Source organism: Teleopsis dalmanni, chromosome 2 (genome assembly GCF_002237135.1).
Source record: "Teleopsis dalmanni isolate 2A chromosome 2, ASM223713v2, whole genome shotgun sequence".
In the NCBI taxonomy this organism is placed as follows: domain Eukaryota; kingdom Metazoa; phylum Arthropoda; class Insecta; order Diptera; family Diopsidae; genus Teleopsis; species Teleopsis dalmanni.
In genome coordinates, this window is record NC_051847.1 from 194,420,820 (window position 1) to 194,434,399 (window position 13,580).

General features: G+C 31.5%; 1 protein-coding gene across 1 annotated transcript; it reads right to left on the reverse strand.

Moving 5' to 3' along the window:
* Positions 1-1,495: 1,495 nt before the first annotated feature.
* LOC119676478 lies at positions 1,496-4,751 on the reverse strand. Its single transcript, XM_038087718.1, has 2 exons — positions 4,637-4,751; positions 1,496-2,521 (listed from the first exon to the last, which is right to left on the reverse strand). The coding sequence occupies exons 1-2, from the start codon at positions 4,749-4,751 to the stop codon at positions 1,560-1,562; spliced, it is 1,077 nt and encodes a 358-aa protein (XP_037943646.1). The 3' UTR covers positions 1,496-1,559.
* Between the last annotated feature and the right edge of the window lie 8,829 nt (positions 4,752-13,580).

Genomic DNA, 13,580 nt, shown 5'->3' on the forward strand with positions numbered 1-13,580 from the left:
AGGTATTGAGTCTCTTGTGACCCCAGTCACAAAGTGTATCATTGGCCTCACCCCCTCTAATTAGCCATAACCCCACCCCATTTAATATTTCGCATTCTACTTAGTTCATGCCCTTACTTTCTGACTTAGATAAACCTACTTCACTAGGTATTAAGTCAATTTACTCTCTTTTCTCTGCCATGTTTACTGGAACGAAGTTTCCACATTGCAGTGGAAATCTTCTCCATTCATTCCTAAGAGGTGGTTTTAGTTGGTTCAATTCTTACACTGTGACTTTTGATGCTTTACACCTACTGCAAAAAAAAATCTCTCTCTCTCTCTGTCCCTCTCTCTCTCTCTCTGATTACTGGAATAAAGTTTCCACATTGCTATGGAAATCATCTCTATTCATATCTAATAGGTAGTTTTAGTGGATTCAAGTCTCACACTGTGGCTTTTGATGCTTTACACCTACTGCAAAAAAAAATCTCTCTCTCTCTCTCTCTAATTACTGGAATAAGGTTTTCACATTGCTATGAGTATCATCTCTATTCATTTCTGGGTTTTGATACTTTTCACCTCAGAAAAGTTTTTGCAGAATATTCACTATATACAATTAACAATTCTTTTTTATTTCATTACTCTCCCTTTGGTGAGAGCTATTGTAGGCTCTTTTAATTATTAAAACCTTCATAATTCCGTTAAATTTTAATAAGTATCTTGTGGTGCACAACGAAGAGTCATCGCTAAGCCGTAGAGTTCAGTTAAACGTTTAACACTTTATGACCAATTAAAAGTGTGCGAAGGTATGACAGGTAAACGCATCTTTTTGATGCTTTGGTCAAAGTCGTTTAAAGATACGTGCAACTTCATCGAGTTGTAAATTTGAGCCGTTAATGCCGGAATGAAGGTCAATGTTTATTACTAATTTTACCAACTCGTGAGCAAGTTAAACGCATTTAACCGAAAAATATTCGCATTAAACAAATGCCGTGAAGTGGTTTCCATTTAATTTGCAAATAATTGCTGATTGTTAACTTCGTGGCTGATTTTGTTGCTGACTGGCGATGTTGTTGATGTTGTCGATGATATCGCTGATATCGCTGACGTTGTTGTTGATAGTGCTGTTAACAAAGCAGCAGCACGGCAACGTTAAACCGCTACTTTTATGACAACAAGTCAAAAAAACCACTGCAACTGAAATGTTGGTCGGAAATGAGGAGTTTCGACTTCAAAGGGAATTCTGCGAAAAGTGAATGTGAACTATTTTAGGGTAAAAGAGAAAAAACTCAATTTGTTTTTTTTTGGTATATTTTTTTATATATTACATAACAAATTCGTTTATACACTAAAATATAAAAAATAAAAATGAAATACAGCACAAATTAAATGAAAACAAAATAAACAAAAAAACCTCTCAATATGGTCCGCAACGAAAAAGTGCTGTTTAATGTGGTGCAGATGCAGTTGCTGATGCATGATGTGAACACCTCGTGAACATCATGTGAAACGTGAACATATACACAATGACTAATTAGAACAATTTTTTAAAGATCCTGTAAAAAATCTACACAAATAATTTATTTGCGTTTCTTTATGAAAAATCTTGTTGGTGGACCATAATTGGTCGCTGGGACATGTGGCGCTTCAGTGGCAATCACAGCTTGTGTTGATTCTGGTGCCAAATATTGATTATTTGGCAAAGTCACTGTAGATTGTATTTCATCATTGGTTAAGGCAGAAGCTGTGGGTGCACCATAAACACCAGCTGGTAACTCACTAACAAACTGTTGTGGCTGTGGTTCATCTACAGCTGGTTGAAGTGTTGTTAAGGGTGCAGATAACTCAACATTTTCCATAGGTGCAAAATCTTCAACAGCTGGTGCTGCATTGATAGCTGAATCAGCATTGCGTGGATCCATTTCTATAGCAACTGGTGGTGGACCATAAACTGGTGCCTCCTCTTTCTTGGTCTTGTATTTAATGAAGTATACTTCTGGTTTGGATGGTTTAGTTGGTGCAGCAGTGGGTATGATAATATCTTGTGCGGCTTCTGGTTTCTTATGCAATACATAGATGAGTGTCTTTTCTTCGTTTTGTGGTGGTGGTGCTACAATTGGTGCACGTATAGCTGGTGCTGATGGTGCCTTTATGAATACAATTTTATAGTGCTTCTGTTTGGGTCCAACTTGATGGTGTACACGTGTTTCAATGGCATCTTCTTCTTCAAAATCTTTTGGTGGCACATGTACATAGATATGTTTATGTACTTTTGTTGGTGCTGGCTGATAGGCATAACCACTTTCATGTGGCAGGGAGGAGTGTTGATAAGCCATATTATAGGAATCTTGTTGTACTGGTAAAGCTTGTGATATGGCAGGATCCTCTGGTACAATTGGTGAGGATAATTGTTCGTTTGGGTTTGTTAAGAGTGGTGCAGCGTTAACAGTTGGTGCATTATAACTCATTTGTGGTACTCCAAATGTAGCAAATTCCTGCTCTTGTGGTAATTGTTGATGTACCAAGGGCTGAAGTAGGTGAGCTATTAATAAATAATGAAATATTGGAATCAATAAGGTCAAAAAAAAAATACTTCTAAGGAGTATTTGTGTCATAATTTTTCAATAATGATTGTAAATTTTATTAATCATGTGACAAGGAGTGAGGAGATCTTTCGGAATAATGTAATCTACTTTCTAAATTATGATTAAATTAGCATTTTGCTATAAAAATGTTATAAATACATTTGAAAAGTACTAAAGAAAAATAAAAATAAAAGTTACCACATATATAATTAATTAAGTTGAGTGAAATTATTTGATTCAAAGTATAAAGTTTAAATAAATTAAATAAAATTTTAATAAAAATTAAATAAAAGTAGAATAAAAATTTAAAGAAACTAAATAAATTGAAAAAAATGGATTTAAATTTGAATGTATTGAAAAACAACCAATAAAAAATTAATAAATTTATCAATAATTAAAAAAAATTGAATAAAAACAAAAAAAATTGAATAAAAACTAAATAAAAATTGAATAAAAATTGAATAAAAATTGAATTAAAACTGAATAAAAACTGAATAAAAATTAAATAAATATTAAATAGAAATTTAATGAAATTTTATTTAATCAAATAAAAATTTAATGAAAACTAAATATATTTAAAAAAAATGGACTAAATAAATTAAATTTATTAAGAATTAAATAAAAACTGAATAAATTTTAACTTAAAATTAAATAAAAATTGAATTAAAACTGAATAAAAATTGAATTAAAACTGAATAAAAATTGAATAAAAACTGAATAAAAATTGAATAAAAACTGAATAAATTAAAAACAATTTTAAAAAATTCAGGTTCCTAGTTATGCTCATCGTATTGATTGTAATGGACTTTCAGCTATATATGTTTAAAGTCAACAACTCGAATCAAATTAAAATAAAATTTAGTAAATAAATGTTTAGAAATAAAATATTTAATTACTTAAAAATTATTGTTATCAGTACTAATGTCTCAAAGGGCACAATTTATACTAATTAATAAAATCTTGCAAATTTTCGCCTAATTTCCTCCTAATCACTTATCTAATTATTTTGTCTGGAACTTTATTGATATTACTTCTAACAAAAACAACTTTCACAACATTATTTGCTACCTAGTTTTCACCTAGTTTATCCTGCCCTATGTTTCGGCAGAAGTTGAAAGACGTTAAAAGGAAGTTAAATGATTAGATCATCTCGTATTTCCATATCAGACTATGGTAAGTTAAAACTTTCGCTAATCGCTCTTTTCATAAAATCTTAATGTTAATAACAGAAATTAATGATGATTATAAAAGTTCTAAAATGATCTAAAAGTTTTTAGGAATACATTCATTTATATATTTCTATTTCAGACTAAGTTTAGACTATGCTAACTATTGACTTCAGCTACACCTCATTTCAGAAGATAAATTTAACAATATTAATATTTACCTAATGTAATATAAAACCAAGATTTTTGGAAAACCTTTCTTTAGTCAGATGGAAGGTAAAGGTTATAAGAATGTTGATGCTGATACTGATGATGAGGTGTTGATGGTTATCATATATTGATTTTCAAAGAAAAGTATTTTACTTTTGAAAGTTAAATCCATTAATCGCTTTCTATTTCAGACGACGTTAAGTATTAACTTTCGTTATTAGACTTTTTTATTAAAAAATTTCTTTAAGTAAAATATTTTTCTAAACAAATAAGGCTACTATTAATAGTCGTTATCTTAATTTGTTTTCAATTTTAGTTAAATAAAAAACTTTTTTAATATACATTTTACCTAAAACTATAGTACTTTAAAAATAATTTTAAAACAACTTCAGTTAATTAATTCAGTGTTTCTTCTGAAACTATTTGATTGAAATAACTATGTTATAATAAGATTACAATATAGATTACAATTTAAATAAAACTTTTTGTACATAAATCTTTTCAAAAATAACGAAAATTGTCATTTAAATTGAAATATTTTTTCAACAATTACTGAGACACATCACAGCACTTGACAGTTTTTTTCTTCTTCTACTTATAAAAACTTTTTTCATCATTAAACTTTAATTATTTCCATTTTTCACATTCACTACTAATAACACTTTTATTCCATTATGTGTCCACCAGTCAACCTACCATTCTGTGGTAATCCCAATTGATGCTGTTGTTGTATAGCATTATATGTATATCCTGCTTCGGGACGTGCCACAGCGGCAACGGCCAAACAAGTCACTAAAATGAATGTACGCATCTTATGCCAAATAAATCCTCCGAATCCTTTTTACAACTTATATCCACTTAAAAGTTCGGTTCACGTGAATTGTAAACTTAATTAAGAAGAGCAAATTTCGAACTGATACCAAACCAAGCGAACCATCACGCATTTATATGAATCGAACATTGCTTGGCATTTAGTAATGCTTGACGCTTCAATTTAAGATAATTTTTTTGTTTTTTTTTTTTTGATTTTTTGTTAAATTAACTTCACATAGACTTACTCCCAAAAATTGTATCTTCCGAACAAAATAAAAATACTTTTAATTTAACTTTAATAAAATCAATTTTTAATAAGAGCCAAATCTCTCAAATAACCAAAGAGAGCCAAGATCTGAACAACTGTACATTCGTATCTTAGTTTATTTCATTTGATTATTTTTTATTGAATTACTTGTCTCTTCATTAATGCTTTGTATTGGTTTTTACAATGGATTCAGCAGTTTTTGACAATCAATTAGAGTTGGTCCGAAGAAGGCTTCAGTGCCAGCAGAAATTGTGAGCTAAGTGAGTGCAGCCAAAGTATAGCAACGAAACCATTCGTATCTGCTTGCTGCCAATGTAGTTGCAATCTTTCAACTACCAAGATATATTTTTTTGTTTTGAGATACTTTTAGGGCACTTAAGTCTCCACCACGACTCGTACAACCTTCATTGGAGTGTTAAATGACGTTTCCAAATTGGAGCTCTCTTAAACAGTTGCTATTGTTACTCATAGTCTGGTTGTTATGGTCAAATGTATCGTTTTTGTTGGTCGCTGTTGATGTTTTATTGTTTCAATTTTATTTTTTATTTTTTTTTTGATGGTTGATGGTTGATGAGTTTGATTGTGGATAATTTCCACTTGAAACAAAATCGAAAGTGACCTACACAAGAAAGCGCTCATCGAATTCCGTTTATTCAGAATTCACTTAATTTACGTACAAAAACGAATACGTGCAGGTGAAGCAAACTATAACTGGGATTTCTTGAATTAAAATCATTAAATAATAAATTAAATAAAATTTTTTTAATATCCAAATTTTTAGTATAAAAAATATTTATTTATTTATATTTATTTTTTAAATCATAACGAAAAAATTGCATTTTAACAAATCAAATTTAGATGCTCGGATCGATACATGACACCTGGCAGACACCAGCTATCAACACAAAATTGCCAGTCCTAATATTGTTAAAAGGATAAATAATACAATAATATTGAATGCCCAATATTACTAATTACTTTAACAACAATGTCGATGATTTCTTTAAAATCTTAGAATACGCAAAGATTTATACAAGTATGATAATATTAATAAGAACGTTTTTTACATAGTGTTTTGTTGATAGATAATCTTTTATTAGTGATGGTAACAAGAATAGATTTGTGTTTTATACTACATTAAAGTATAGACCCAACTTACACTAGATATACCAGGTGATCGAGAAACGATCAGAATGGGCCAGAAGACAAGGCAAGGTAATTCTGCTCCATGACAATGCACCTGCACACAAAGCAAAACGGGTTTAGGATGCAATCAAAACACTTGACTGGGAGCTGCTACCCCACCCGCCGTATTCACCAGACTTGGCTCCTTCCGACTACCATTTGTTTTCATCGACGGGACACGCATTGGTTGAGCAGCACTTTGATTCCTACGAGGAGGTCGAAAATTGGGTGTCTGGTTGGTTTGCTTTAAAAGACGAACAATTTTTTGGCGTGTATCCACAAATTGCCAGAAAGGTGGTCAAAATGTGTAGAAAGCAATGGCCAATACTTTGAATAAAATGTTTTTTACTTTCCTATTAATAATTAGTGTTTTATTTTCACCAAAAACGCTCATTTCATACCGGTACACCTAATAAATAATGTTTTTTAATAAAATATTTTCATAGAAACTTTGAATGAGTTTTTAAAAACTTCCTTATATTACTCTTGTATGTAATTCTGTATACGATGTTATATATCAAACTAGTTCCATTCCGATCTTAAAATTTAATAATATTGTTACGAATTTAATCGTATCAGCAATGAAAAGTTGGAAAACATTTTGATTATGTCAATATAAAAAAGAATTTAACAATACACAGATTCTCAACAGAACAGAGAGCTACTACTATGCCACATAATTAATGCTACTATCTGACCCATTGTGCAAAGTAAAGGTAAGCAAAGCAAAGTAGTCTCATTCCAATATTTAACAATTTATAGTAGAAAAGAATTTCACAATACACAGACTCTCAAAAGAGCGGAATATTATTACTATGCCACATAATTGCTGCTACTATCTGACCCCAACTAAATAGAAGACCCACGACTGTTCGAATATCAGCCAACATGTCACCTTTTAACATATTTCATTATTAATGACAATTAGAGCTTTCGGCGTATCATTCTCCTCCTAGCTTAAATCAAATCCACCCGGTCAGAAAGTTTCTAGAAATCTTATCTACCACCAAACAGAGTCGATATTCTATTTCCTATAACAGTCCAATCTTGTTAAGATGATAACACAACCTAAAGTGGCCAGTCAGATAACTTACCAACGGCCTCAGCTCATTTACTGAGGAGGGCCACCTGATTGTAGTTGTGATCACGAAATAGCTTTTTGGCTTGACAGTTATACTAATTCACACTAAAGCAGTTTATTATTATATGTTAATTTATATCGATGATTCGAAAGATTTTAATGTATATTCCTATAAAAAATTAAAAGTGTTTTAAGCCGTAAACCCACAGCGTTTTTTTTGTTTTTGCCTATAGTACATGGAAAACATGAACAACCACAGTGTAAAACTTAAACCCACTAAAACCACCTCTTAGGAATGAATGAAGAAGATTTTCACTGCAATATAGAAAAATCATTTCAGTAATTAAGGTGAAGAGATGTAGTCAAGAGATTGTAGGTCTAAGTTTATTAAAGCCCGAAAGCATGTTCGTGGCATAGGTGGTCAGAAAGTATAAGAAGGGGATGGTTGGGTATGGTTGGGTTAAATAAGTTACAAGAGTTGTGCGACAGCTAAGGTTACGGAGTGGAATAATGAGTGCATTAGAATCCCATTTATCGCATAACTTGCAAGAGGCGGGTAGGAAGAGTACTTGGTTCGCATGACTTGCAAGAGGCGGGTAGGAAGAGTACTTGGTTGGTTGAGATGAAGGGGGACACAACCAGGGATCTGGAATGGCATAAACAACGTGCGAGTTGAAGTTATGTCGAGGAACTAACACAACACAAGGATACTTAAGCCTGTCAAAAAGCTGAATGGGGGTATTGATTCACTGCGTTTTATATGGCAGCCACTATGAGCTGCTAGGATCTTAAGAATTGATTATTAAAAATTTAATATAACCACAATACAAGTTAATAAATAAAGTTTTAAATATGTAATTTTGATTTAATTTCATTATTATGTAGATTTCAATACTTCATTTTAAATTTGTATTACCATGACTGACTTCAGGTTAGATAACAGTAGACGTAATACTCCAATTTGTGAATCCCAATTTGTATTTCACTTTCATTTTGCATGTGAGTATTTCTTAAAAACAATTTGCATATATTATTTACCTTACAATAATCCTTGAGCTTCAAATGTTTATTTAATCCCAAAACAAGCTTAATTGCCGACAATTGTAACAATTTATTAAATAATTTTAAAAGCAGAGCAAAGCATCTCAAAAAACAGCTTCGGGCAAAATCGCACCAAGCAGTGACACATCAAGTTATGTATCTATGTATCTTTTTGTAAAATTGTAAGAAATCGTGATTAAATATAGTTTTGAAGCGCTAATGAATAAACTCAAGACTAGAGCTGTTTCAATTAGAAGGAAAAACAAAAAAAAATGTTAACTTAAAGAGAAAAAAAAGATGTTTGAAGTGCATTAAGTGGTAACGTGAAGTGCATTCTTCATGTGATTATAGATACAAATATAGCGCTATGAATGGATGGGTTTGAAGGGCAACAGCTACATCAGTGACAATGAACTGGGAAGTGTTTTTATTTGGCCCAGTAAAGGTTCAGATGTTCACGTTTTTTTTTTTTAATTTTTTTTTGTTTTATTTTTGCTTCAATTGAAAAAGCCAACTTGCCTCTTTTGACCCAATTTCAGAGCCAAAAAAAAAAGGCTACAAAATTATAAAACAAAATGATTATAAACAAAAAAATAGATACAAAATAAATTTTACTTATAGAAAAAAGTTGAAAATTGCGTAATAAACAATTCAAGAAGTTGTTTGATTGTTTTATTATTATTTGTGATTTTTTCCTTTTGTTTCATTTAATCATTTTTATCTGCGTCGCGTGGAAGCTTAGCATACTTCATGCTGTCATTGTTGCTTGCAATTTCCATTGTATCTCATCGATATCTGTATGAGCGCACACTGTGTGTCACTTGTGTTGGTGTTACTATACACGATCTCAGAGGTGCACTCTGGGTTTTATGGGTTTTGAAGTGCACCAATTTTACGAGTAAATGTGACCGCGCGTACGACTTCAGATTGGTGACGTAAAAATCAGTTGCGCTGATGTGTTGGCAACATTTTTCCACATTAAAATAAATTTTATTAATTTTTTTTTTTATTATTATTTTGTTTATCATTTTGTTAATGTTCAAACTTCATTTTTTATTTAATTTTAAGTGTTTCATTTGAATAAATTTTTGGTAGCACTTTTTCATTTATTATTTTTTTTTTTGTCTATAATGGACCACTTCATTGTACATACATATGTTGTATAATTTATCTTAATTCAATTATTTACTGGAATTTGTTTCTTTCCCTTTCATCTGAATGCTATTTTGTAATTAATGATTATATAAGTGTTAAATTGTTATTGCCTGTGGGTGGTTTGATATTGTCAAAATTTTGTCATAATTTACAAATCCGTATTCGATGCAAAATTTAATTCAAAACGAGAGTTATCAAAATATTTGACAACTCTCAAGAGCTTCAAATTTTTAAGAATACTTATATTATTTTACACTAATCCCAAATCACGTAAGATATTAAACAAATTATAAGAAAAAATTCCCTCCTTCACTCCTATAGATAATGAAAGCTATAGTGTGAGACTTGAACTCCCGATGAAATTTATTTTTTGGCTATCAAGTTATATAAAATAAGAATGAAAATTATAAGAATAAATTTACTACATCATTTCTCTTATGCTTTTTGAACTACACATAACTTTTCTTATTGTATGTTGATAGTTCATTCAAGACAAGAGTATATCAATCAACTTACTTTCACATTTGGCGATGAAGCCTCATTATTTGCCACTGTGAAGCGATGGTATAAAATTATAAAATACTACTACTACTATTCTCCACTTCCCTCAGTGGAGCATAGAGCCTCAATAATTCTTTAAAATTGAACTTTATTTGATGCTTCTCTGTAGATGTCGCTCCATATACATCATACTTCAGCTAGCTCACTTTTGACCGTGCTTCTCCACTTTTTTACTGGCGCACCAGGTCTTCTGAAACCTTGTGGATTCTATGCCAATGCTTGCTTGCTATATAATCTCTCGCTTCTCTAAGCGTATAGCCCATCCACTTCGAATTCTTCTTCTAATTTTGTGCTGGTTTTTGAGTGGTTTGGTACAGCAGGCGTTATTTTTTTATTCGATCTGGCAACAATATTTTTAGAATTTTTGATAAACACTTGTTAACAAAAGCTTGCATCTTACTCTCTATATGTCTGGAGTGCGCTTCTGTGTTTCACAGCCGTAGTACAATATATTTCCACATTTATGTTGAACATTCGCGGTTTAGGCTGCCCAAATTATAAAATAACAACATCTAGATCTTATCTTAGAATCGATGATGCTTTTCGGAAGGTGTACTTATATTCTTATAGATTCTTAATTTTTAAACAAAGATATGCAAAGGTATCATGGACTTGATTTCATAAAGATTTACTCGACCTACATAACCTAACCTAATTTAATCTAATCTAACTTAACCAATCTAATGGTTACAAAATGGAAAGCGCAAAAGAATTCTTATATTTCTAAGAAACTTGCTATCCATACATATTATTTTTCACGCAGTATAAACTCATTGGCTGTATAAGCTATATTTAAATTACTCTATGACCTGGTTTTGTTATAGGAATGGAAGAAAATGCTCTAGCTATAAATGAATTTAATTATGTACGTGCTGATGAAAAACAAGATTGAGGACGTCCACATCTTCAGCAAAAGAACTACTGATACGATGTCACGCGGTTCTAATAACTGACGGCAGCAGGCTACTGATCCGGCTGGCGGGAGAAGACTACTGAACGCGACCGAGAACAATTTACACATGTGAAGGCCAATTAATAAAATAAGTAAATAATATTCTCATTAGCGATGAACCATTTTATGACAGGTTAAAGAAACAGGACACTAAATAAAACGAGACTTTTCGAACAAAACAATTTTTTGCTCTTCTCAAACATTTTATTGATACCAACAACTGTGACCGACGAAAATGCAACCATATTTTTGGAAGGGGTTATTAAAAAAAAATCGCTATCACTAATCTGAGCAATCCACTACAAGTAACTCTGAGTTCGTACTGCTGGCACGGTACTTTGCAATCAGGAGAACTCACTATCAATTTCTCACCACAACAATTACCACGGATTGTCCATGATTAAATTATCTTAAATAGAGGCTGATGAAATTAGTACTCCAATGAATGCTCTCTCAAACCAACATCGACAGTACAAGCAATTCTGTTTGGTTAAGCGAACTGTTCGCAGTTTGAAGGAACTTTCTTTTAATAAAAAATGAAGACTATCAAAAGATATCCCATTAGAGAAATAAAGGCATTTGAATAAAGGCCTAATTTTAGTTGTTGACATTTTTGGAAGACCATAAAATCTCTGCGCTTGTATAAAGAGTACATAATTCAGAGGCTAATGCAATATCTTGCACGCACCATGCACTGTGCGTTGAAAACTATTATAAACAAAAGTAAAGTCTGTCTTAATTCTATAATTTAACACCACAAATTTGACGGCTATTTAACTATCTAATCTGTCAACTTCCTCAAAGCTGAAAGCTCCGGAAAACACTATGGCTTCTGACTTCATTAATAGAACAGATATTCACACAAAGCCACTTACCTTATAAAGCCAAAATATACTTCAGTAATAATAATAATAATTGTTTAAAAAATAATAAATATAATAAATTAATTTCCCAAATTGCTATTAAATAAAAATTTTGTCTCAAAAGTAAACAATCCCCACCACTTGCCTAATTATTGCTAATCTCTTATCAATTAAGCTCCAAACATTTGGCAAATTATTTAAGTATTTGCATTAATTAGCATTTTGTTGGGCAACTGAGGCAACTGAGGCAACTGAGTTTATTGAGTTCAGATTATTGACATTTGTGGTAGCAACTTTGACATGTCGGTATGGGTCTCAACTGACTTTCGGTCTAATTTCTGTCTGTCATAGTTAAATGTCTTTTCGGTTGTTGTCTGCTGCCTCAGTATTTGCCTACGAAAATCATTTAAGTTGAAATGCTGCTCGGCTCAAGTCATTTAATGTGGCAAACAATTAAATGTGGACCACATTAAATATAATTAGCCAAACACTGAGACTCAGACTCGGACTGGGACTCGGAGTGTGGTCATTAACTAGGTGGCAACACAGACTTGGAAACCTTTTCTGCATACTCATTTATATTTGTTTTTGTGATGTTTTTTATTTTTTTTTGTGTTTATTTTCACACATGATTTTCGGCGTCTCACTTTAATGTGATTAATTATTGGTTAAATTGTGTCTATGAAATATCGACAGCTGTCCTAAGTTTTCATGAGTTAATCGGATTTTAACTTAAATTTTTATGCGAATCGTAACTCGAGCACAAACATTAAAAATATCTGAAAAGAAAACTGTTTCAGTTTATTTTGGCAATGAACTTTTGTCTTTCGACGTACGGTTTGTGATATGCAATTTAAAAATAGCAAATACAATAATTCAGCTTAGACGACAATGGGACACTCTACAAAATATTATCAAGTCCGCACATACTAACAGCAATTATACGCATTAAATAGACAAGATAGAAATTCAGATAGCATATTATTATTTTTTAGCTTTAAATAAGCATTTAAAGAAATTATCGTTAAACACAACCACTAACTTAAGCGCATCTATTCAAAATTTTATATTGATATGATTAAAGATTTGGTTCAAAATTTTAACCAAACCAAAATGAGAGTCGAGATCCGTAGCTTTTCCAAGATCCGAATCCGAGACCTGTAGCTTAGAATGTGACATGTAGAGCTAAAGTTGCCATCAAAATATACAGCTGAAACACGGAGAGAGAGAGAGGAACACAAAGGACTTGCAACTACGATAGCTATACCGTTCCCCTTATTCTTTTAATATTTATCAAGCTGAGATACACACAATCAAAAACAATTTTATGATGATACCATTTACTTCGAATTTTAGTATTTTTATAGATAACTAAACAGCAATGAAAGCAATTCAATCTAGAACGGTTCCATCGTTGATAGTAATGATATATCGCGCTTCACTAAGAAACATAAATCAATAAAAGGTCTGTATTTGTTAGTTTCCTTAATGTAAAGATATTATTTTTATAAAGATCTAAAGATAAAGATATACAAAACATACTAGCAGATAGATATAGTGCAAGATCATATAACCCCATTCTTGTATTTGCCACCTCTTAAAAGCCAACCAGAAGACGTGTACCGAATCTCCGATCAACGATCCAAAATACTTAATCGACAAGCTTTTATGCTATGGATATGGTTTTATAAACTCAGAGCCAGAGAGGCTCCAAAATGAAC

Coding starts and splice junctions, on each gene's coding strand:
- LOC119676478 (XM_038087718.1), bottom strand. CDS start 4,751: ATGCGTACATTCATTTTAGTGACTTGTTTGGCCGTTGCCGCTGTGGCA. Junction 2,522..4,636: donor ATTGGGATTACCACAGAATG/GTAGGTTGACTG, acceptor ATTTATTAATAG/CTCACCTACTTCAGCCCTTG.